Source organism: Phascolarctos cinereus, unplaced genomic scaffold, assembly GCF_003287225.1.
Source record: "Phascolarctos cinereus isolate Bilbo 61053 unplaced genomic scaffold, phaCin_HiC Scaffold_726;HRSCAF=1367, whole genome shotgun sequence".
NCBI lineage: Eukaryota > Metazoa > Chordata > Mammalia > Diprotodontia > Phascolarctidae > Phascolarctos > Phascolarctos cinereus.
In genome coordinates, this window is record NW_027556098.1 from 120,816,330 (window position 1) to 120,837,262 (window position 20,933).

Below are 20,933 nucleotides of genomic sequence, written 5' to 3' on the forward strand. Positions count from 1 at the left end.
GAAGGCTAGCTCTCTCTCCACTTTACCCAGATGCCTTTCAAAGGGATCATAGAATCATAGATGGTTAAAACTAGAAGAGTTCTAAAAGGTCAACCCCTTATTTTACAGAGAAGGAAACTGAGGGGTTGAGAGTCATGTGACTTGCCCAAGGTCCTACAGGCTGTGAGTGACAAAACCAGGCTTTGAACCAAGGTTTTCCTAACCAAACATACTTTCCATGGCTTCTTGCTGTTGAGGGTTCATTGGGAAAAAAAAAAGTTGTCATGTCAGACAAGTCTACTGGATTTTTTGATCCTGTTCCCTGTGGGAACAGAAGAAACCTCAGAAGTCACGTAGCCTAACCTCCTCACTTTACAGATGACTGAGGCACAAGGAGGTTGTGATTTGCCAAAGGCTATACAGGTAGTTTCAGAGAAGGGATTTGATCAGGGGTGGGACCCTGTGGCCTCAAAACCACATGTGGCCCTCTAGGTCCTCAAGTGTGGCCCTCTGACCGAATCCAAACTTCACAGAACAAATCCCCGTAATAAAAAGATTTGTTCTGTAAAATTTAGACTCAGTCAAAAGGCCGCACCCAAGGACCTAGAAGGCCTCGTGTGGCCTCAAGGCCACTGGTTCCCCACCCCTGGATTTGATACGATAAATCTGTCAGGTTTTTATTGTTGTTGTTGTTGTTTCATGTAATGTATGGCCACTTGACACATTGAATAAATTGTGGTTGGTCAAAGTGGATTATGGGACTAAAGCATTGACTTCTTTTTGGTCCATAATGAATCACTGACCACTTTGACCACACTCAATCATGCATGGTGCATAATGACTTGATTTTTAGTCATTCTTGACCAGGCTAAAAATAAAATATTTTGTAAAGATTTTGTTTTATTGGGTCAAAAGGTAAGAACATTTTAGAAATTTTCTTTGCAGAATTCTAAATTATTTTCTAGAGTGGAAGAAATTCACAGCTCCATCAACAATGATTCAGCATGACCGTTTCCCCACAGCTCCTCTGACATTGAATGTTCTCATCTTTGGTTATCTTTGCCAATTTCCTGGATGAGAAGTTAAACCTCAGAGGTTTTTTGTTTTATTTTGCTTTGGTTTATTTTGTTTTCAGTTCTCTGCAGAGCAATCTGATGTAGTTATTAATGGTTTACAATTCTTCTGAGGACTATTTGTTCGTATTCTTTTATCACTTATTCATTGGAGAATGGCCTTTGGTTTTCCATATTTGTGTTAGTTCCCTCTATCTCATGGATATCAGAACCACATTAGAGATATTAAATGCAAAGATTATTTTTATTTAATTGATCTCTTCCCTTATCCTAATTATACTGATTGTGTTCAGGCAAAAGATTTTCAAACTCATTTAACTGAAAATATCAGTTTTATCTTTTGTGATTGCCTCTATTCTTCGGTTCAGAATTCTCCCTTTATCATAGTGGTGAATGGTATTAGGGTAGGCTGTTACTATTAATATCATACACCAAGTCCCGTTATGGATAATTGGATAGCACTGAGGTGTCTGAAGAGACAAGAAAACAAAAGTGTTAATAAACATAGCACTCTGATGGTGCAACAATGCCACAAATCTAGTTCTGGCATCAAATCCCAAGTAGAGAAGAAACACAAACATGGGGATAGCCATCTCCAATTTGTGTTTGCTTTTAGTGATCCTGATCCTCTGTGGGTATTCTGTTACCACATTTTAAAATATGGTTCCATAGTGATGGCAGTTTTATGAATGATTTGCAAGCAAAACAGAAAACTTAAAGACAAGACTCTATATCTGAAAGCCAAAATGTGATGAATGGAAACATATTCACCCTCTTCCCTCTTGTTTTCTCCCCTTCCTCTCTCTCCCCCTCTCCATACTGGTTTACATAAGATGAAAAGGTGGACATTGCTATATCTCACAAAGAGAGCTATTGAATTAAAATCTTTCCCAATGTTTAAACACTTGTTAATGGCAAATAATTCCACCCTTCTCATTAAATAGTTTACAATGCTGTTAGGTTTTTTGGGGAAAGCGCTCTGATAATAGAAATTTAAAATTTTTAATTTGCCTTCTGTTTTTGCTATCATCAATAGTTGGCATTAAAATTTTGTTTGAGAGATTATATTATATAGGCACCACTAAAATTTTGTAGAAAGTAAAGGCTTCTATCAGTGCTAAGATAATATGATGACAACTACATTATACTAACAAAATGAATGGAAATGTATTCCTTTTTTTGCTTTTTGGTGAGGCAATGGGGTTAAGTGACTTGCCCAGGGTCACACAGCTAGTAAGTGTCTGAGGCAGAATTTGAACTCAGGTCCTTCTGACTCAAGGGCCAGAACTCTATCCACTGCACCACCTAGCTGCCCTGGAAATGTGTTCTTGATGAGAACATGGGAAAGATTACATGAATGTAGTGGTTTCAGAATGGCACAGCAGGAAGGGTGCTGATTCTGGAATCAGAGCATTTGGGCATTTCCTGGGCCTTAGCTTAATTATCTGGAAAATGAGGAGATTGGACTCTATGACCTCTGAGGTCCAGCTCTAATGCCCACAATCCTATAAAAGAAGGTGCATGACTTTGACAAAGATACTCTTCAAGAAAGAGAATCTTAATGTTGACTTGCTTTTCAGCTGATTGTCTGTCTCTCATCTCTTGTAGGTGCCTGGTTGAGAACAAAGGAGATGTCGCCTTTGTGAAACACACCACTGTCCAGGAGAATGCAGATGGTATGTGACTACCTCTAATTTTTGACTACCCATATAATCATGCTCTCCAATGGGTCAGCACCTTTGCTAAAGTAAGTTAGATACATAGGGAAATCCATGACCTCCTCTGGGCTCCAGATACAATTCGGTTCCAGTGAACCATGAAGTCAGGACCAAGGGTGGCACATGGACCTTTATACCAGACTTGCACAATTCATTTCAACAAAGAATGATTGAGTATATATAGTTACACAGAGCATATATGGTTATGATAGGTGTTAAGGGAAGCAACGGACTGTAATGAAAAGAACACTTGATTTAGAGTTAGTCAACCAATTTGAACCTGAGTTCAAATTGTGGTGTTACTTATTTGGCATTTGGTAATCCTCCTCTCAAGGTCTTAGTTCCCTAAATTGTAAAATGAAAGAGCTGGACATTAGTTACTTTCTTAGTTTCCTTTGAGCTCTAGTATTCAATTATGTATAAAGCATAGATAAGATGGAGTTTGCAGTATGATAGTTTAATGTGAGACATTCAACAATTATGTCACAGATCGTGATGCAATCAGTAGCAACCCTATGATTCATTCCCTACAAGGGTAAAACTGTCAGAGCAGAATGAGGGAGGTATAAAAACATGAAGCCTATGGAAGAGACAGCGACAGGTTGATTTTGAGTAGAGCCCAGACTCATATAAAGGAATAGTGGGAGACAGTAATGGTCCTTGCCTGACTGAGGACTAGCTAGCCTTCTGCACAGAGGTGGTCAACCATTCACATGGTAGTCAAAACCATTTGAATGAATAAATGAATTCTTTCAGGGACCAAAGGAACATAGATTTAGAGCTAGAAGTGACCTCACAGCTTATCATACAGTCAAACTCTTTCCTTTTACTGATGAGGAAACAGGTCCAGAGGAGTTCCACATCATGCTTAAGATCACAGAAGTTATTACAGATAGAGGTCAAAATTTGAATCTGGGTCCTCAGACTCCAATTCCAGAGCACTCTTTTCAGTGTCCGTCACTTCTCCTCTAGCAGCATGATGAGGGATAGATTAAAAAAATGAAAAGGCTTATGATGAAATCTGTATTCACATGAATGTGCTATTATATGAGACATAGGATATTCACTGAAAATCTGTGAAGCAGCTTTCAGAATTGACTCCCCAAAGAATTTCATCCCCAAGGAGAACCTGGCAAGTGAAGTATAGAAGCTAGTGCTAAATGTCTGGGAAGAAGTCAAGTTTTTTGTCTTTTTCCATTAATACTCAGAGGTATTTGGAAACAAAAGACCAAATTACATTCTCTTTGGCCTTGAAACCAGAGGTTTGGTTTGAACCTCAAGAAAAAGTGTGATGGGTGGAGGTGGTCAGGAGAAGATGAATGATTGGTCATGATATCTGAAGTTGAACTCTCTTCTGGGGGGGAGGGGACAGCAGATCTTTTCTTCATTTTCTACATCACCATGACACAGATGTATAGATTTTATAAAGCAGTAAATTAAATCCCTAAGTACTCCTGATTATATGGGTGATAGCCTATGGATTAACAACTAGCCAAAGTCAAAATGGCTGCTGGTGACAGTCACTTTCATTCTCATTTCAGGAAAGAATACAGAAGATTGGGCAGCAAACCTGAAAAGTGGAGACTTTAGGCTCTTATGTTTAGATGGAAGCCAGAAGGAAGTGACCCAAGCACCAGAATGTCACCTGGCCAAGGCGCCAAACCATGCTGTGATCTCACGGAAAGATAAAGCAGCGTTAGTTCGCCAGGTGCTGTTGGATCAGCAGGTCTGTAGATTTCATGCCTGCCATCCCTTTTCCTTACTTAATTGGACTTGAATCAGTCCATAGGGTGGAGAACCCAGTCACTTAATCTTGTTTCTACTTAAATCTGGAAGGAGGTCATTGGTTGTAGTCGTATGTTCACGCTATTGCTCTGTTGTGAGTCTCTAAGTAGAAAGAAAGGAAGAACATACAAGAACCTTATGTAACACTCTGTGAGTGAGCTTTCTGGCCCAAGAACAGAGGGGTATGAAGTTTTTCAATCTCTGTTCCTTCTTGAGCTTGTTGGGAGATTGCCTAAACTCACCCTATTTCACTTAGTTCTTTCCTTTATAGAGGTGAGAAGGCCTGGGTACAAATTGTGAGAAATAGATTTGGTTTTGTTTTTACTGATCTGCTTTTTTAAAATTAAAATCAAAATGGTCAGAAATAGCACTGGTAGAACTTAGCACAGCACTGGGCACTATGAAAAAGATATTGTCTCTGAATTCAAGATATCACAAGAATGGCAAACTAAATGACCATTCTAGGGAAGGTCTTTACTTGTTTATTGGTGGAATAGGTAGCTGCTGCCTAATTGTTTGATTGAAGGGGGATCCCGAAAACCCCTCTGCTTTCCCACTTGGATGACACGCTGCCCCAGATTCTACCAATTATTCCTTTAAATAAAGGGATATTATTTCTAGGAAACTGTTTTAAATTTCCCTTCAGTAGGGTAGTGTGTTAAGTGCAAATCCTTCAGCACCTGAGAAGACAGTAACATAGCTGTCAAAACAAGGCTCTAAGGAGAACATATAGAGGAGAAGTAAGTTTTGATGGATGGTAGAGGTGATGTTGATAATGTTAGGAAGGGAGAATGTTGACAAGGTAAAAATAAAGACACCAGAGGTCAATTTCAGTTGCTTTGAAGCTTCCTGTAAGGTTGATCCTGAGCAAACCATTTTCCTCCCATTTCTTCCTGGATGCCTGCTGATAAAGTATCTGTCTCTTTAACCCAGAGCCATTTTGGAACTTATGGGACTGATCGAGACACTTTTACTATCCTCCCCAAAACCAAAAACCTCCTGTTCAAGGACAACACTGAGTGCTTGGCAAAACTCCCAGAAGACATCACCTATGAAAAATTCTTAGGACAAGAGTATGTCACAGCCGTTGGCTCTCTCAAGAAATGCTCGATTTCCCGTAAGTAGAAGGAAACCTCATGGGGGAAACAGGGAGCAAACAACCAAATGGACTTCTTAGGAACACAGGAATCATAATGTCTGAAAAATATTGAGTATCTGCTATGGGTCTAGCACTGTCCAAGGTGCTGAGGAGACAAAAACTAATAAAACGGTACTCAACTTCTATCTCACTGTCTCTAATAAACAGCCATGTAGGGGACTGGCTGGTGACCACAGGGACTTCCCTTCAGCTTGCTGTTGGCCCTTTTCTTCCCTTTTCAGCATTAGGTTGGTCCTGGATATAATCCATGGCATCAGGGCTAGTGGTGAAGAGGAGAGTAGAAGAGAATAACTTCAGTCATGTCAAGAAGCATTTATTAAACATCTATAATTCTGTGCCAGACACTCTACTTAGGGCTTTGGATTCAAAGAAAATAAAAAACCAGTCAGAAAAATCCATCTCCTTACTCATTACAACCTTTGGGTCCATCCAAGATCCCACTCCTTAACTCCTTTGACTGTCCCTCCCCACAAAAGTACAAAAGGAGAGTCTGAGAATGACTTTACTTTAAAATTCAAATGACTCTCCTCAAAGAGCTACCATGTGTACCTAAGTGTGTGACTGTCTTTTCTTATAGAAAAAAAAGCAGTCTAGGTTATGCAGTGGACAGATTGCCGAGCAAGTCAGGAAGACCTGAGTTCAAATCTGACCTCAAACACTTACTAGCTGTATGACCCTGGGCAATTAGTTTAACCTCTGTCTGACTCAATTTCGTCAACAGGGGATCATAATAGCATCTCCCTCCCAGAGTTGTTGTGAGGATCAAATGAGCTAGTATTTGTAAAGGGCCTGATATGTAGTAGGTGCTTAATAAATGCTTGTTCCCTTTCTTCTATAGAGAAAAAAGAAAAGAAAGAAGGATGAAGGGGCACAAGAGGGAAACTTCCTCTTCTTTTCTGCTCCTCTCATCACCACTTTTATCAACAGGAAAAAAATGAGTCTTAGAAAATTTCAAAAGAGCTATGTGCTGCAATATAGCTGACCCAGGGAAAGAAAGGGAGTTTGATTCAGAAGAGAAAGGGAAGTGGACTGGCTTGTCTTTGGGGCACCCAAGAGAAAAAGGGATGTTTGCCAAGAAAGTCCAAAGCACATAGGAAGAAGTGTCCCTGCAAGTTTCCAGGAAACTAGCCAGAGCAGGAATCTCTGGAACCCCATAGGCTTTGCATCCCCAACTCTTCCTAGGCCCTCTACAACCTCTGCTCAGGCTGGAATCACTGGCCCTGGCTCACAAGAGGCAGCTCCAGTGGCTTGGAGCTTGAGGAGATCTTTGCACAAAGCAAAAGCTGGACTAAATGACCTTTCTGGCTCCCATTCAGCCCTAAAAATGTGTGTGTGTGTGTGTGTGTGTGTGTGTGACATCAGAATAAAAAAGAAACAGACACAATAAGATATCATAACAGGAAACTAATCAACAGCCATTTGGAAGGCTCTGCTTCTGTGGTGTGTGAGGCTGGATAGAGGTGCTCTTGGCAGTTAAGGTAAAAGGGAGCGTGAGGCCACGGCAGGTACCCTATCCCATTAAGAGGTGGGTGAGGGAGAATCATTTCTAGGCTTTCTCTTCCTTGACTATAATTTCTAGTATTCTGCTATTTTACATGTTGCAGGAGGGTGGGGGCAGAATCGTTTTTAGCAAATAGCTGGCAGAGTCCAAATAACTGTCTGTACCATTTTTTCCCCCCACAGCTCTCCTACCTGTCTGTGAATTTCACAAATTCTAGAAAGCCAGGAAAGTGAGACCTCCTCCAACGAGGGACTAGCCACCAGAATGCCGTACTGCTCTTTGCTGTTCTCTTTCCGGACCGCCCAGTGTGGTGGGGACCTCCTTCTCACTTCCTTTTAACAGATGACCCTAGAGGGGAATAACCTCTTCAACCTTCCCACTTCCCTGCTGTCATCTGAACAATAAATAAAGTGGAAGAATGTCAGTGATTCTGTGTCTTCATATTAACCTTCCTTCACATCTCATGGTTTTTTTCTTTCTAGATTGCTCTGCCGTATTGCAATCCCAATTTTGTTTTAGATTAGATACATGATTTCATTGGTACAAGGAGCTCTCACTGAGGAAACTAACTCTACCAGTGTAGACTAGCTCCTGTTCAGTCAGCTACAGCCTTAAGAGTGGCCCAGAGACACTGAGAGGTTGGCTTGCTTGGGGTTACCTAGCAAGGAGCAGAACTAAAACTAGCTCTTTCAGACTGAGGCCAGCTTTTATTCACTATACCTCACTGTTCTCTGCAACACCAGATCTGGAATAAAATATTCTTTACAGCTAGATCCCTCCTTAAGTTTCCACAGATGTTGGGGTATGCTGGTCAATGTTTAACAACAGGCTCTCATCATCACTTTCTTAAGTCTAGAAATCAGCAAAATAATATATCAAGCCCTGATCTGTAGCATTTACTGATTTCTGAGAGACACAAATGCTCACAATGAAAATTTAACAATCGGCTCAGTAAAAGCTGACTTCAGCACACCCCTGATTCTTCTTATTCTCTGACAGTACCAGAAGCAGCACCCTAGTCAAGTCACCTAAGTGACAGCCAATCAGTAGTTTCTGCTGAGAGGGTCTAGGCCAGAGGTTCTGAAACTTATTAGCTTGCTGCCCCCTTTAAAAAAAATTACTCAGTGCCCCCTTGGAAATCTACTTTTTTTTACTCTTTAAACTGTTCTGAAATTTGCATCATTTAAAAAAAAACATAATTTTTAAAAAAAATGATACATCTTAAATTTAATAATTTATTGTAAATTTGTGGGTTGTTTTCCTGCATTGAAATTTATGGTATCATTTCATAAACAAAGTCATTACTCACACACGTTACTGCCGATGCATGCTGGACTTCCTGACAATGCATGAAATGCTTGCCTGCCAACACTTGCTTGTTAAGACCTGTGGCAGACTTGGCCAGTTATTGGTTATAAGTTGCATTTTGCATGTTTATTTGGAAAATAATGTAATCACTGTGACTTTAACTGTTATATAACAGATGAAACAGCTTTGAATGATTTTTCAAAATTTTCATATCTTCTCCTTTCCTTAAGCTTCCATCAGTCCCTTATTTTTATCTAATGCCCCCCAATTGCACTTGAGGCTACTACCACCCCACCTGGATCATTTCAGCACCCTCCACCTTGGGAACCTATTACTCTAGGCAGATACTCTGAAGGGGGCAAAGGATACGGTGCTTGAAAGAGGAGAAAAATGCATGGAAGATGTTTCTGTTGTGATATCATAAATTAGATATATCAAGTACAGGAAAAAACATATTAAGTGTGAGACATAGGATGAAAAAGACTTACTATGCAGTCTTAGAGATGTACAAGGACCATCAATTTCCAAGCTTGCCAAACTCCATGTTATTTTCTAAATACTATACCTTTCCTCTGTTCACCTGGGCTCTAGAATGACTATGCCAATATGTCAGTTAATACAACAACTAGCCAATCAAAAAGACTTCTGAAGCCCAAAACTTCCAGACATACTTGATCTTTTGTGAGTAAACTCAAAGTGAATTTGGAGATGCCTGTTGCTGCCAGAAACCAAACAGCTCAAGGGTGATCTTGAGCAGCAGCTGCAGACTCAAGACTTTGCTCTGGACTTTCTTCCTGGTTTATTATGTCTATTGATGTCTTCTCCTTCTCCCCCTGCCCCCTCCCCTTCCCTGCTCCTTACTGTGATGTTTAAAAAGTTTAAGACATAATTTCTAGGTAATTCAATCATTTTATGAACAATGCCATCATTTTAAATAAATGGGCCAGTGGCATTCTTGAATGCCAAAGACAATCATGGCAGTGGGCTCATGGCTTATATGCCTTTTGGAAAAGGGGTGTTCCCAAGGGTGGCAATCAACTCTGATTAGTTAACAATTAATGAAAGAATGATTATTACAATGATGGCCTGAGAGTGACATCATGTCAAAGAGAGACTACCCCTATATTGAGACCACTCCCAGCCTTGGGCAATCTATTCAAATTTATTACTACCCATACCTGAGTATGGTGAGTTGATTAAGTGGAATGAAATTGATCAGGGTAGTACTCTGATCAATTTTATAAGCTTATTGGAAGATAAGCCTTTGTTTAGAGCCTCTGATTGTCTAGACATAACTCTCTTTATAGAGTTGGTGCCATTTTGAAAAGACAGAAGACCCACTTGATTAAGACTTCTCTAAGATGGATAGGTTTGGGCTTGCTTCTTGATGCCTCCTAGGGGATGAGTTTTAGTGACTGGGAATAATTCAGTCTTGGGAGTAGCTATGAATTATGTTTTCTGATGGCAAGAGATTTTTTTTTTTTAATTTTTGTATCCTAAGCACAGTGCCTGCTGGCACACCAAGGGGCCTTACTAATAAATGCTTGTTGATTGATCGATTCAGGGAAGACAATGGGTTTTTAAAAAAAATTTTTTCCTGACTTTCAATGGGAGCCATCAAGAACTCATCAGGGGAAAGGTAGGAATGGGGGACAGGATGTCTGGATACACATCTGCTCCAGAACCATTAATGGTTTTCTTGGGAGAGAAGCACTGAGGATCTACATGTGTTCACCCACACTGCCCTAGGGGAGAATTAATGCCATTCCTTCATTAAAAAGGGATGATTTTATGGGCAGTGCCTATTTTATCAAGTTTTAGGGAGAGGGATACCTTCATTGAATTGCTATAAGGTAGAATATGAGGGAAAGCAGAGAATGAAACTTTCTTGTGGTATAGGGAGCCATTCAGTGTGAATATAGTCTATTTGACTTGAATATGGCCTAAGAGGGAACATGGAGGGCTTAACAGCTTTTATGTGTAAGTGGGTCCTGGAGTGTCCCATGAACTGAAAACTAAAGATAGGCTTCTTGTCTCCCTGTCTACCTATATAAAATAACAAGAGGGACACAAGATGAGACACAAGTTTCAAAGATACGCATGGTGCTAATTCCTTTTTAAAGAGGAATTGATGTTTATTTAATTTCTCCTTGGCCATGTTCGAAATATTTTTAGCAGGGATCTGCACAAGGTCCAATGTGTCCTTGCCCCCTCTTCTTTACTGCTGTTGCTCTTCATGTCCATTTCCCTTACAGATGGCTGTTGGTTTCTAGATGTGGCTCTCCTTGATGCCAGGAAATAATTATTCAGTATAAATTGAAGCCAGTTTGCCCTTGCAGGTATAGGGAGTACAGAGTCTGAATGGGAAGGGTTTAGAAAGGCTGGTGAGTGATATAGGGGTCCGGACAAACCACAATGGGAGGCTTGAAGGTTAAAAAAAGAGAAAGGTGTTGACCATAGTACTTGAGGATAAATTTCATACCCATCTTCTCAGAAACAGGCAGATGTTTTGGTATGGTCAGCAGTTGTGCTTTACAAGGATAATTTATTCCCTGAATATGGGAATAGCTATTTGGGATACAAAAGGCACAAATTAAACAGACCACATAATCACATGTGGTGCATTGACTGGGTTCAAGAGCAGAGGTTTCCCTCATTCTCAGCAGGAGAATCTGCTTAGAGATGTCATTATTAATTTTCTCCTGAAGGATATTATTGATGATGGATGGTATGAACAGTTGTAGCAGAGACTGCCCCTCCTTCAGTGATGTATGTTTTGGTGTAATTTAAACACCACGGAAATTGTGTAGTTTTGTTTATCTGGGTCTGATATTGGAGCTCAGACTGATTGTCATCTCTTTGATCAGAGCTCAATTTATCCTTAGGTTGATGGCTAGGACTTGAGGAAAGTGTGGTACTACATTCTGGTCTTGGTGGAACTTTTTCCCAATCCTTCATATTGTTGAAACTGTGTCCAAGGAAGTGGTGAAGGCTGATTTATTTTCAGTCTGGTTTTCAGAGCTGGATAGAAGAGTGACTGGCAGATCAGGACTGATAAGAGGTGTGATCTCTTGATCTGTACTCAATGACTTTTTTGCTGAGTGAGGTAGGTCTGAAAGAGATGTGTTCTGAGTTTGGGGGTCTGGAGCAGCTTCTGACTTTTGGTTGGGGCTACTTAGAGGTATGGTCTGACAGTTGGAGTTAAGGAGACTTGTATCATCAGGATCAATGCCCATTGGAGGTGTTGCCCCATGATCCTGGTGGAAAGGCCTGGTGGTCCATTGCCAATGGCATAGTTTCCAAGTGGTCTAATTCTGGTTTAACTGAGACCTGGGCATTGGTGTCTGGAATGTCACTCACCTTTTAGTCAATACTCAGAGGAGGAGTGATCTGGTGGCCAAGTAGGATGGGGTTTTGTCTTGGATGTCTAAACCCACTAGATGTGTTCTTTCATGATCCTGGATGATGAGAGTTATCGCTTCATAGTTTGTTCCTGGTTGAATTGCTTTTAAGTGGACTTGTGTATGAAATGAGATTTGGGTATTACTGCCTGATGCATCCATAGCCTGGTGGTCAGGGCATGGTGGAGTTGGAGTCACGGTCATCAGGTCCAGGTAGAGCTGTGTGCTTGGGGTCTAAGTTGAGGAGAGATGTTGCATCCTGCACCTGATTTATAGGAACTATGGTCTGGTTATCTGTTCTTGGGGGTGTTGTTTCCAAGTGTTTTGTTCTTTTTGAAGTTATAACCTCAGCATGGGGGTCTGATGTTGTATCCTTGGCATTGTGTGGAGGTATGTCATGATTGTTGGAGACAGGCAAAATTTGCTTCTCTCAGTCAGGGCTCAGTGTAGTTGTTGCCTCACAGTCTTGTGTCGTTGAGATTCTGGGCTGGTGGCATTGTTTCCCAGTGGTCCATTCATAGTTCAACTATGAAGAGCTGGTCTAGCTGCATGTTAAGTGATGAGTGAAGAAGTGGTCCAATGGATAGAGTTAGATGGAGTTGTGCCCTCATGGTCTAAAGCCACGGAAGGTGCTGCTTCTTGTTGCTGGACTGTGAGACTTTTTATAGCCATATGCTCTGTTTCAGGGGGCATCAATTCCCAATGTCCTTGTTCTGGCTGGATTGTGACTGGAGCATTAGGACCTGGTACATCAGTATCTTGAGAGTCATGGATAGATAGAACCAAGCCTTGGTTGTCAGGGCCAGGTAGAGTTATGTCCTGGTGGTTTTCACCCAGTGGAAGTATTGCTTCCTGATCATGGGCTGTGAGAATTAGGGTCTGTTGTTCTATTTCCTGTGGCATTGTTTCCCATGGGTCTTGTTCTGTTTGAAGTATGCCCTGGGCATTAGGATCTCTCTTATCTTCAGCTTGATGGTCAGGGCTGGTTGTACATGTGGCATGGTAGTCAGGGTCAGGTTGTATCATGTTATGATGTTCTATGCCTAGTAAAGGAAGTGCAGTCCAGTGATGCTGGTTTGTCGATGTCATAGCCTGATATTCTAGTGCTCTTAACCAAAATATAACCAAGTCTTCTTGTTCTTTTTGAATTATGTTGACTTTAGGGCCTGGAATATCCTGGGTCTGGTAGTCATTGTTGAGTGAAGGTGGGTCTGGTAGTCTTCTCTTGTCAAAAATATGTCCCAATTATCTTGTCTTTGTTGGAGTGTGACCTTAGAATTGGGCTCTGGTATATCCCCAACCTGGTGGTCACTGTTGGATGGCAGTGTGGTTTGGTGCTCAGGATCACATGGAGCTATATTCTGGGGCTCTATTATGCCCATTGAAGGTACTGCCTGGGAGTGCTGACTTGTGGGATTTGTTACCTTTTCATCTAGTACTGATGGCATTATTTCCCATTGGTCTAGTTTTGGTTGGAGTGTGACCTGAGCACTGGGCTCTGGTACGTCCACATCCTGGTTTTTATGGCTGGATGAGGGTGAGGCTGTGTGGTCAGTATCAGGTAAAGTTTTGTCATGGTGTTTTATGTCCCATGGAGATATTGCCCAGGAAACTTGGGCTGGTATAGTTGTGCCCTGCTGGTCCAGTTCTATTGGCCAACATTTTCCCCATTCATCTATATCTAGCTGGAGTGTTTCCTGAGCACTGAGATCTGATAAATTTGAAGCCTGGTCATCATGACTAGGTAGAGGTGTAGCCTCATGGTGAGGATCAGGTGAATTTCTGTCTGGGTGTTTTATGTCCCACGGGGATGCTGCCCAGGAAATCTTGTCTTCTAGAGTTGTGGCCTGCTTGTCTAGTTCTGTTGCACACGATGTTTCCCTTTTGCCTAGTTTTTGATGGAGTGTGGCCTGGGCATTGAGGTCAATTACATCTGAAGCCTGGTCACCATGTCTGGGAAGAGGTGTGACCCCATGGTGAAGGGCAAGTGAAGTTCTTTCTTGGTGTTTTAGATTCAGTGTGGATGCTGCCCAGTAAACCTTGTCTTTCAGAGTTGTGACCTGCTTGTCCAGCTCTGTTGGATAAAATGTTTCCCATTCATTTAGTTCTTGTTGGAGTGTGGCATGAACACTGAGGTCTGATACATCTGAATCCTGGTCCTTATGGCTAGGGAGAGGTGTAGCCTTGTAGTGAAGTTCAGGTGAAATTCTCTTTTGGTGTTTTATGTCCCGTAGGGATGTTCCCCGATAAACATTTTCATTTAGAGTTGTGGCCTGCTTGTCTAGCTCTGTTGGACAAGATGTTTCCCATTCATCTAGTTCTTGGAGTTTGGCCTGAGCACTGAGGTGTGTTACATCTGAATCATTGTCCTCATGGCTGGGTGGGGTTGTGGTCCCACGGTGAGGGGGAGGTAAAGTTCTTTGTTGATGTTTTAGATCCAATGTGGGGGTTGCCCAGTAAATCTTATCTTTCAGAGTCGTGGCCTGATGGTCTACTTCTGTTGGCCAAGATGTTTCTCTTTCACCTAGTTCTTGTTGGAGTGTGACCTGAGCAATGAAGTCTGTTACATCTGAATCCTGGTCATCATGGCTGGATGGAGGTGTTGCCTCCTGCTGAAGGTCGGGTGATGTTATGTCTTGGTGTTTTATGTCATATAGAGATATTGCCCAGTAAACCTTGTCTGTTAGAGCTAAGGCCTGCTTGTCTAGTTCTCTTGGCCAGGATGTTTCCCTTTTACCCAATTCTTGTTGGAGTGTGGCCTGAGTACTGAGGTCCAATACATCAGAAGCCTTGTCATCATGGCTGGGTGGAGGTGTGGTCCCATGACGAAGGTCAGGTGAAATTCTGTCTTGGTGTTTTGTATCCGATGGGGATGTCACCTGGTAAACTTTGTCTGTTAGAGTTGTGGTCTGCTGATATACTTCTGTTGGACAAGATGTTCCCCTTTTACCTAGTTCTTGTTGTAGTATGGCTTGAGCACTGAGGTCTGTTAAATTTGAAGTCTGGTTCTCATGGCTGGGTGGAGGTGTCATCCTATGAAGAGGGTCAGGTGAAGTTCTGTATTGGTCTTTTAGACCCAATGTAGGTGTAGCCCAGTAAAACTTGTCTTTTAGAGTTGTGGCCTGCTGGTCTACTTCTGTTGGCCAAAATGTATCCCACTCCTCTATTTCTTGTTGAGTTATGGCCTGGGTACTGAGGTCCAATACATCTGAAGCTTGGTTCTCCTCACGGCTGAGTGGAGGTGGGACCCCCTGATGAAGGTCAGGTGAAGTTCTGCCTTGGTCTTTTATGTCCCATGAGGATGTTGCCCAACAAACTTTGTCTTTTAGAGTTGTGGCCTGCTTGTCTAGTTCTCTTGGCCAAAATGTTTCCCTTTTGCCTAGTTCTGGTTGTTGTGTGGCCTGGACACTGAGTTCTAATACATCTGAAGCCTGGTCACCATGGCTAGGTGGAAGTGTGGCCCTATGGTGAAGATCAGGGGAAGTTCTGTCTTGGTATTTTAGATCCAATCTGGAGGTTGCCGAGAAAACCTGGTTTGTTAGAATTGTGCCCTGCTTCTGTAGTTCTCTTGGCCAAAATGTTTCCCACTCAACTGTTTTTTGTTTTGATGAAGCCTCAGAATTGGAGGCTGGTATATCCTGGGCTTCCTGGTTATTGCCAGGTGAAGGTGTAGCTTGGTTGTCTGGTCCTTTTGTACAAAATGTGCCCAAATTATCTGGTTCTTGTTTAGGTGTTGTGTGTGCACCAGAGTCTTCTGGGGTATCGTGGGCTTGGTGGTTATTATTTGGTGGTGGTGTGGATTGGTGGTTTAGTCTTTGTGTCCAAAATATTTCCTTTTTATTTACTTCTTGACTGAAGACAATCTGGGCACTGTGGTCTGCTGATATATCCTGGGCTTGGTGGTCATTTCCAGGTGGAGGTGTGTCTTGGTTATCTAGTCTTGTTGGCCAAAATCTATCCCACTCATGTGGTTCTTCTTTGAGTGTAATATGTACACTGGGATCTTCTGGTGTACCCTGAGCTTGGTGGTCATTGTTTGGTGGAGGTGTGGACTGGTGATTTAGTCTTCTTTTCCAAATTGTTTCCCATTCATCTAGTTCCTGATGGAATATGACCTGGGCACTGGGGTCTTCTGGTTTAGCCTCAGTCTGGTGGTCGTCACTGGACGGAGGTGTCAACTTACGGTCTAGTTGCTTTGTACAAAGTATTTCCCACTTTTCTGATTCTTGTTGGAATGCATTTTGGTCCCTGGGATCTTCTGGGGGATCTTGGGCCTGGTGGTCTATGCTGGGTGGAGATGAAGACTTTTGGTCTTTCCTCCAATTTGTTTCCCATTCATCTAGTTCTTGTTGGAATATGACCTGGGCACTGGAGTCTACTGCTATAGCCTCAGCCTGGTGATCCTTGCTGGGTAGAGGTGTAGTCTGTTTTTCTGGACCAGATAGAATTGTTTTCTGAGGGGCTATTACATGCTGTGAAGGTGTTGCCCATTGATCTTGGCCTTTGAAATGTGTCACCTCATAATCTGGTCCTAGTGACATTGTTTCCCAGTCATCTAGTTCTGGTGTAAGTGTGCCCTGGGCTTTGGATTCTGGTTCATTCTCAGCCTGGTATCCATGACTGAAGGGAGCTGTGGCTCTCTTGTCATAGTTAGATGGAGAAGTATCATTGTATTCCACGCCCACTGGGGGTGTTGCCCAGTAAACCTGACCTGTTAACATTGTGAACTGGTAGTCCCGATCTTGTGGAATCACTTCATAGTGGCCTTTTTCTTTTTGAAGCAAGTCCTGGGTACTAGGGTCTGTCACGTACTTGACCTGATAGTATTTAGAACTGGGTGAACATGTGGTCTGATGATCAGAAGTGGATTGGGGTAAGGCCTGTTTGGCTGGAACACCAGCCATTTGGTGATGTAATGAGGAGGGCACAGAGGTAGCTGTCACCCAGTGACTAGCTGATCCTTTGTCCCATGGCTTAACACCTTGTGATAAGGCAGATCTTGTCCTGGCCTGGAAGTTTGAACTCGATGATGGCAAAGTTGTGCTTTTAACACAAAGTTTGGGGCAGGATGAATTTACAGTGGCTGCTCTAGTTTTCTGGTTCAGGCATAATGAATATGCAGCCAGGGGTCTGGAGTGGTGGTCAATACATCTTAATAGTGATACTGTTTCCCTGAGGTGGAGGTCAGGATATGACATCTTAGAAGCTTTTGCCTGGACCCAGTGGTCCAGGACTGGAGTTTTCAATGCTGCAGCCCTGGACCAGTGGCTAAAGCAAAGTGATGATGATGTAAGAGTGGCAGTGTGTCTCAGGTTAAAACTTCCTAGTGTCGTAGCAGTTGTAGCCCTGACTTGGCTCTGGAGCCTCCTTGCAACTCTAGCCTGGTTACCGGGACTCATTGAGATAACAGATGGCTTGTCCTTGCCATGGAAGTCAGGATATATTCTTCCTTCAGTCATGGACCTATGGCCCAGGAATGAGGAAAGCTCAGCCTTATTGTCAAAGAATGGTGGAGATGGGAGTTGCTGGTTGAGGGGTAATAAATTCTCAGTTGAATGGTCACTGCTCAGGAAAATCTTGGGAAGGTGGTCAGAGCCTGAAGGAATCATGTCCTGGTGGAAGGATTTCAAGGCTATTTTGTCCTTGATGTCATACCTATTATGTAAAGGCAAGACTGAGGCGACTTTCTGGTATCTGTGACTTGGGGACACTTTAGTCATATCCTGGTGATAAAGGTGAGGTAAAGGCACAGCCTTTGTCCTGGCAAAAGACTGGGACAGTTCTGTAGCTGTGGCCAGATGTTTTAGCCATGGTGAGGATCCAAGTTCATTCTGATAGTAATAAGAATGTGGTGGAGTTTTGGCTGTGATTCTGGTCTGGGGGTCAAGATGGGACATTTGCTCAGTCTGGGACAGATGGTCTTTTTCCCACAATGGTGAAATCCGGTGAGGGGGACATGGCAACAGCACCGAGTTGGCCGGGTACCAGTGGCTACTCTGAGGGAACTGGACCAAGTCTTCAGATGAAGAGAATGTATTAGTAATGGTAAGAAAATAATATACATACAAGGTGTGTGGGAAAGGGAGCAATGGTTAATTGGACAGCCAAGATGTCATCTTAGTGGTAACCTCACACTTTCATACATATTGTGTGAAAGCTAGGTGGCTTAGTGGATAGAGCCCTAGGCATGAAGTCAGGAAGACCTGAGTTCAAATGTGGCCTCAGATGCTCACTAGCTATGTGACCCTGGGGAAGTCATTTAACCTCTGTTTACCTTAATACATGTTAGAAGGAAAAGGCAAACCACTCCGGTATCTTTGCCGAGAAACCCCATGCAGGGTCACAAAGAATTGGACATGACTAAACAATGAACAACAACAACAAACCTTGAACAAATCACTTAACCTCTGTTGCCTCAGTTTCCTCAACTGTAAAATGAGGATAATAATAGCACCTACTTTGCTTGTTATGAGGATCAAATGAGATGATTTTTATAGTAGATGTTATATGAATGCTAGATATTATCATTAATATCGTTTCATTTGGTACTCCCAGGAAGCCCATGGGATATCTTTAGAGAAGGCTTTTTTTTTCCTGACAATAACTCTGCAAGTTAGAGTCCAAGTAAAGCCAGATGAATAAGACAGGTGGTTTAAGTGACTTGCCCAAAGGTATAGGGCTAGGAAACGGTAGATAGCCAGGACTCTATCCTAGGATGTTGAGGTTCAAGGCACTTGAGTGTCTCCCAAGGGCACATGAACAAGAACTCAGGTCTTATTTTTAGCCCAGTGTTCTCACCACTACACTATGATGGTTCTGGGATCATAGCATCTGGATCAAATGGTTCAGAAGGAGGGATGTGATGGGGGTACCCACTGGTAGATTTGGGATGACTGAAAACTAAAGTCTTCTCACCCTTGGGAAATATCCTGTGTTTTCTTCCCATTCAGGTACTGGAGGATTTCCTAGAAAAATGATTTTTCAACAAATAAGTACCAAGTACACTGGTCCCACTGACATCCCCCTCCCCATGGGTAGCTTCCCTCCCATTACTCAATGACTGGCTTCCCTACGAGCTCACCCCACTCTGCCTCTCTGAGGCACTTCCTTTTAAACCCAATGAATTCCTCTTCCCCATCCCAGATAATTGATTTTAGATATAGACTTGTTCTTTCCTTACCTCAGGATTACTTTCAACGCAATTGGAAATAGATGAAACATTTAATCATTGTCTCAAAGATGAACCTCCTACCTTCTCAGTTCTTTTCTCCATGGGGTAGTTAAAAACTACCCTAAGGAAAAGAACTGAGAAATTATTTATTTAAAGAGATAAAGGACCAAGGAAAGAATAGAATTACTATCCTCCTATGGGCATTCTACTAGGAATTGAAGACATAAGCAAAAAGGATGGAACTTCAAGTGTTGGTCAGTCAATTAACATTTATTAATTAGGTACTATGTGCCAGGGCACTGTGCTAAGTACTGAGATTACAAAGAAAGGCAAAAGGTAGTCCCTGCTCTCAGGGAGCTCACACTCTAAAAGGGGAGGCAATATGGACGTAACTATACACAAGCAAGGTATAGGCAGGATAAATTGCAGCTAATCAGCAGAAAGGAGGTACTAGAACAAAGAAGGATCAGAAAAATTTCCCAGAAAAGGCGGGATTTTAGTTGAGACTTGAAGGAAACCAGGAAGCAGAGTATTCCAGGCATGGGGCACAGCCAGTGAAAATGCCCAGAGTCTGAAGATGGAGTACCTTGTATGAGAAAGACCCAAGGAGGCCTGTGTCAGTGGATTGAAGAGTACTTGGTGGGAGGGTGGGGGTCTGAGGTATAAGAACACTGGAAAAGTAGGTAGTATGTGTTTTCAAGTGAAATAGACTTTTCAAGGTCATTTTCCCAAGTCTTCATTTGATCATTGAGGCAGCTGAGGGATAGGCAGGTTAAATGATTCACCCAGAGTGTGTCAGGACATAAAGCCCAGGTCCTGTGCACTCACACCAGTACTACACAGCTCACTTGATCACGCTGATTTCATGGAACATTTTCTTAGCTGAAGGTCCCTTTTCATAGCCTCCTTTGATTTTTACAAAATGATCCTATGATCTCAAAATCCAAGTCTGTTCTACCCCTCTACCTTCCTCAAAAGAGTTTTCTAATATTCTTCTTTCCATGATGATTAAAAGCATTTTATTTTGAGATCATGGAAAATGTTCTATTAGAAATGAACTGTATATCAAAAACTTCTGTTGAGATACATTATGCCAGATCACCCAGTCTGCTTCTAAAATCTCCATTTTCTTTTTCTGTCTTATAGATTTTCATCCTATTAATCCACATTGCATTGCCCTCTCTGTACAGGGAGCTCTCTCCCAAAGTGACTGTAACCAGTAGGATCTACAAGAGCAGAAGGGAGGGTATTTCAAATGTCCCAAGATCAGAACACTGGGATAGTCCAACTTAAAGGGCCTTCAGCCTCCCTAATTTGTGAAGGCTAAGAGAATATATTAGTAATGATAAAGGAATAAAACCAAAAAGACTAAGAAAAAAGCTACTCTCTTAAAAAAAATTCCTCCTGACAACTGTGTCCTGAAAGATAGAGGAAATTAGATGTGCTCCTTCAGATGCTTCTGGAGCAGAACTATGGTCTTGACCCAGATATCTGAGGTATCACTGACATCACAGTGCAGCGCTAATGTCCACTGTTAACCTGGTGTACATTTTGTGTAAGAGGTGATCTATGACACGGCCCTTTTCCCATGGGTTCTTCCTGACAAAATAAAGATGGATTGATCTTGTAACTTAATTAAAAATGGAATTTCTTGTTCATTTCTGACAACAGATTTCCCTTTAATGTTCTTTAACAGAAATCTTGTTATTATTTTTATGCTATAATGTTTTGATTAGTCTCTGTCATATAAGTATCAGTCATTGTTTTTTACAAAAATGAATTTATAGCCAGACTTCCCTGTTAGAAAATAGAAACCGCATCTCCATCTTTGGAAGTTC

The 20,933-nt window shown here is 42.1% G+C and overlaps 2 protein-coding genes across 2 annotated transcripts in view; one reads left to right on the forward strand and one right to left on the reverse strand.

Annotated features, from left to right (window-relative positions):
- LOC110208182 (lactotransferrin-like) overlaps nt 1–7,643 on the forward strand; it is a 34,361-nt gene extending 26,718 nt beyond the window's left edge. The window contains exons 14-17 of the mRNA XM_020986065.2: nt 2,661–2,728; nt 4,312–4,496; nt 5,489–5,672; nt 7,398–7,643. Coding sequence (XP_020841724.1) covers nt 2,661–2,728; nt 4,312–4,496; nt 5,489–5,672; nt 7,398–7,432 — 472 coding nt within the window. The 3' untranslated portion in view covers nt 7,433–7,643. The remainder of the gene's footprint in view (nt 1–2,660; nt 2,729–4,311; nt 4,497–5,488; nt 5,673–7,397) is intronic.
- A 2,989-nt stretch (nt 7,644–10,632) lies between these two features.
- LOC110208181 (uncharacterized) lies at nt 10,633–18,891 on the reverse strand. Its single transcript, XM_020986064.2, has 2 exons — nt 18,840–18,891; nt 10,633–17,940 (listed from the first exon to the last, which is right to left on the reverse strand). Exons 1-2 carry the CDS (start codon nt 18,868–18,870, stop codon nt 13,073–13,075), a joined length of 4,899 nt encoding a protein of 1,632 aa, XP_020841723.1. The 5' UTR covers nt 18,871–18,891; the 3' UTR covers nt 10,633–13,072.
- Nucleotides 18,892–20,933: the final 2,042 nt, after the last annotated feature.

Excerpts from the sequence above, each read along its gene's own strand:
- LOC110208181 (XM_020986064.2), bottom strand. The coding sequence starts at position 18,870 with ATGGGAAGAAAACACAGGATATTTCCCAAGG. Across the intron at positions 17,941-18,839 it reads ACACAGGATATTTCCCAAGG|ACTTGGTCCAGTTCCCTCAG; the intron begins GTGAGAAGACTT and ends CTTCATCTGAAG.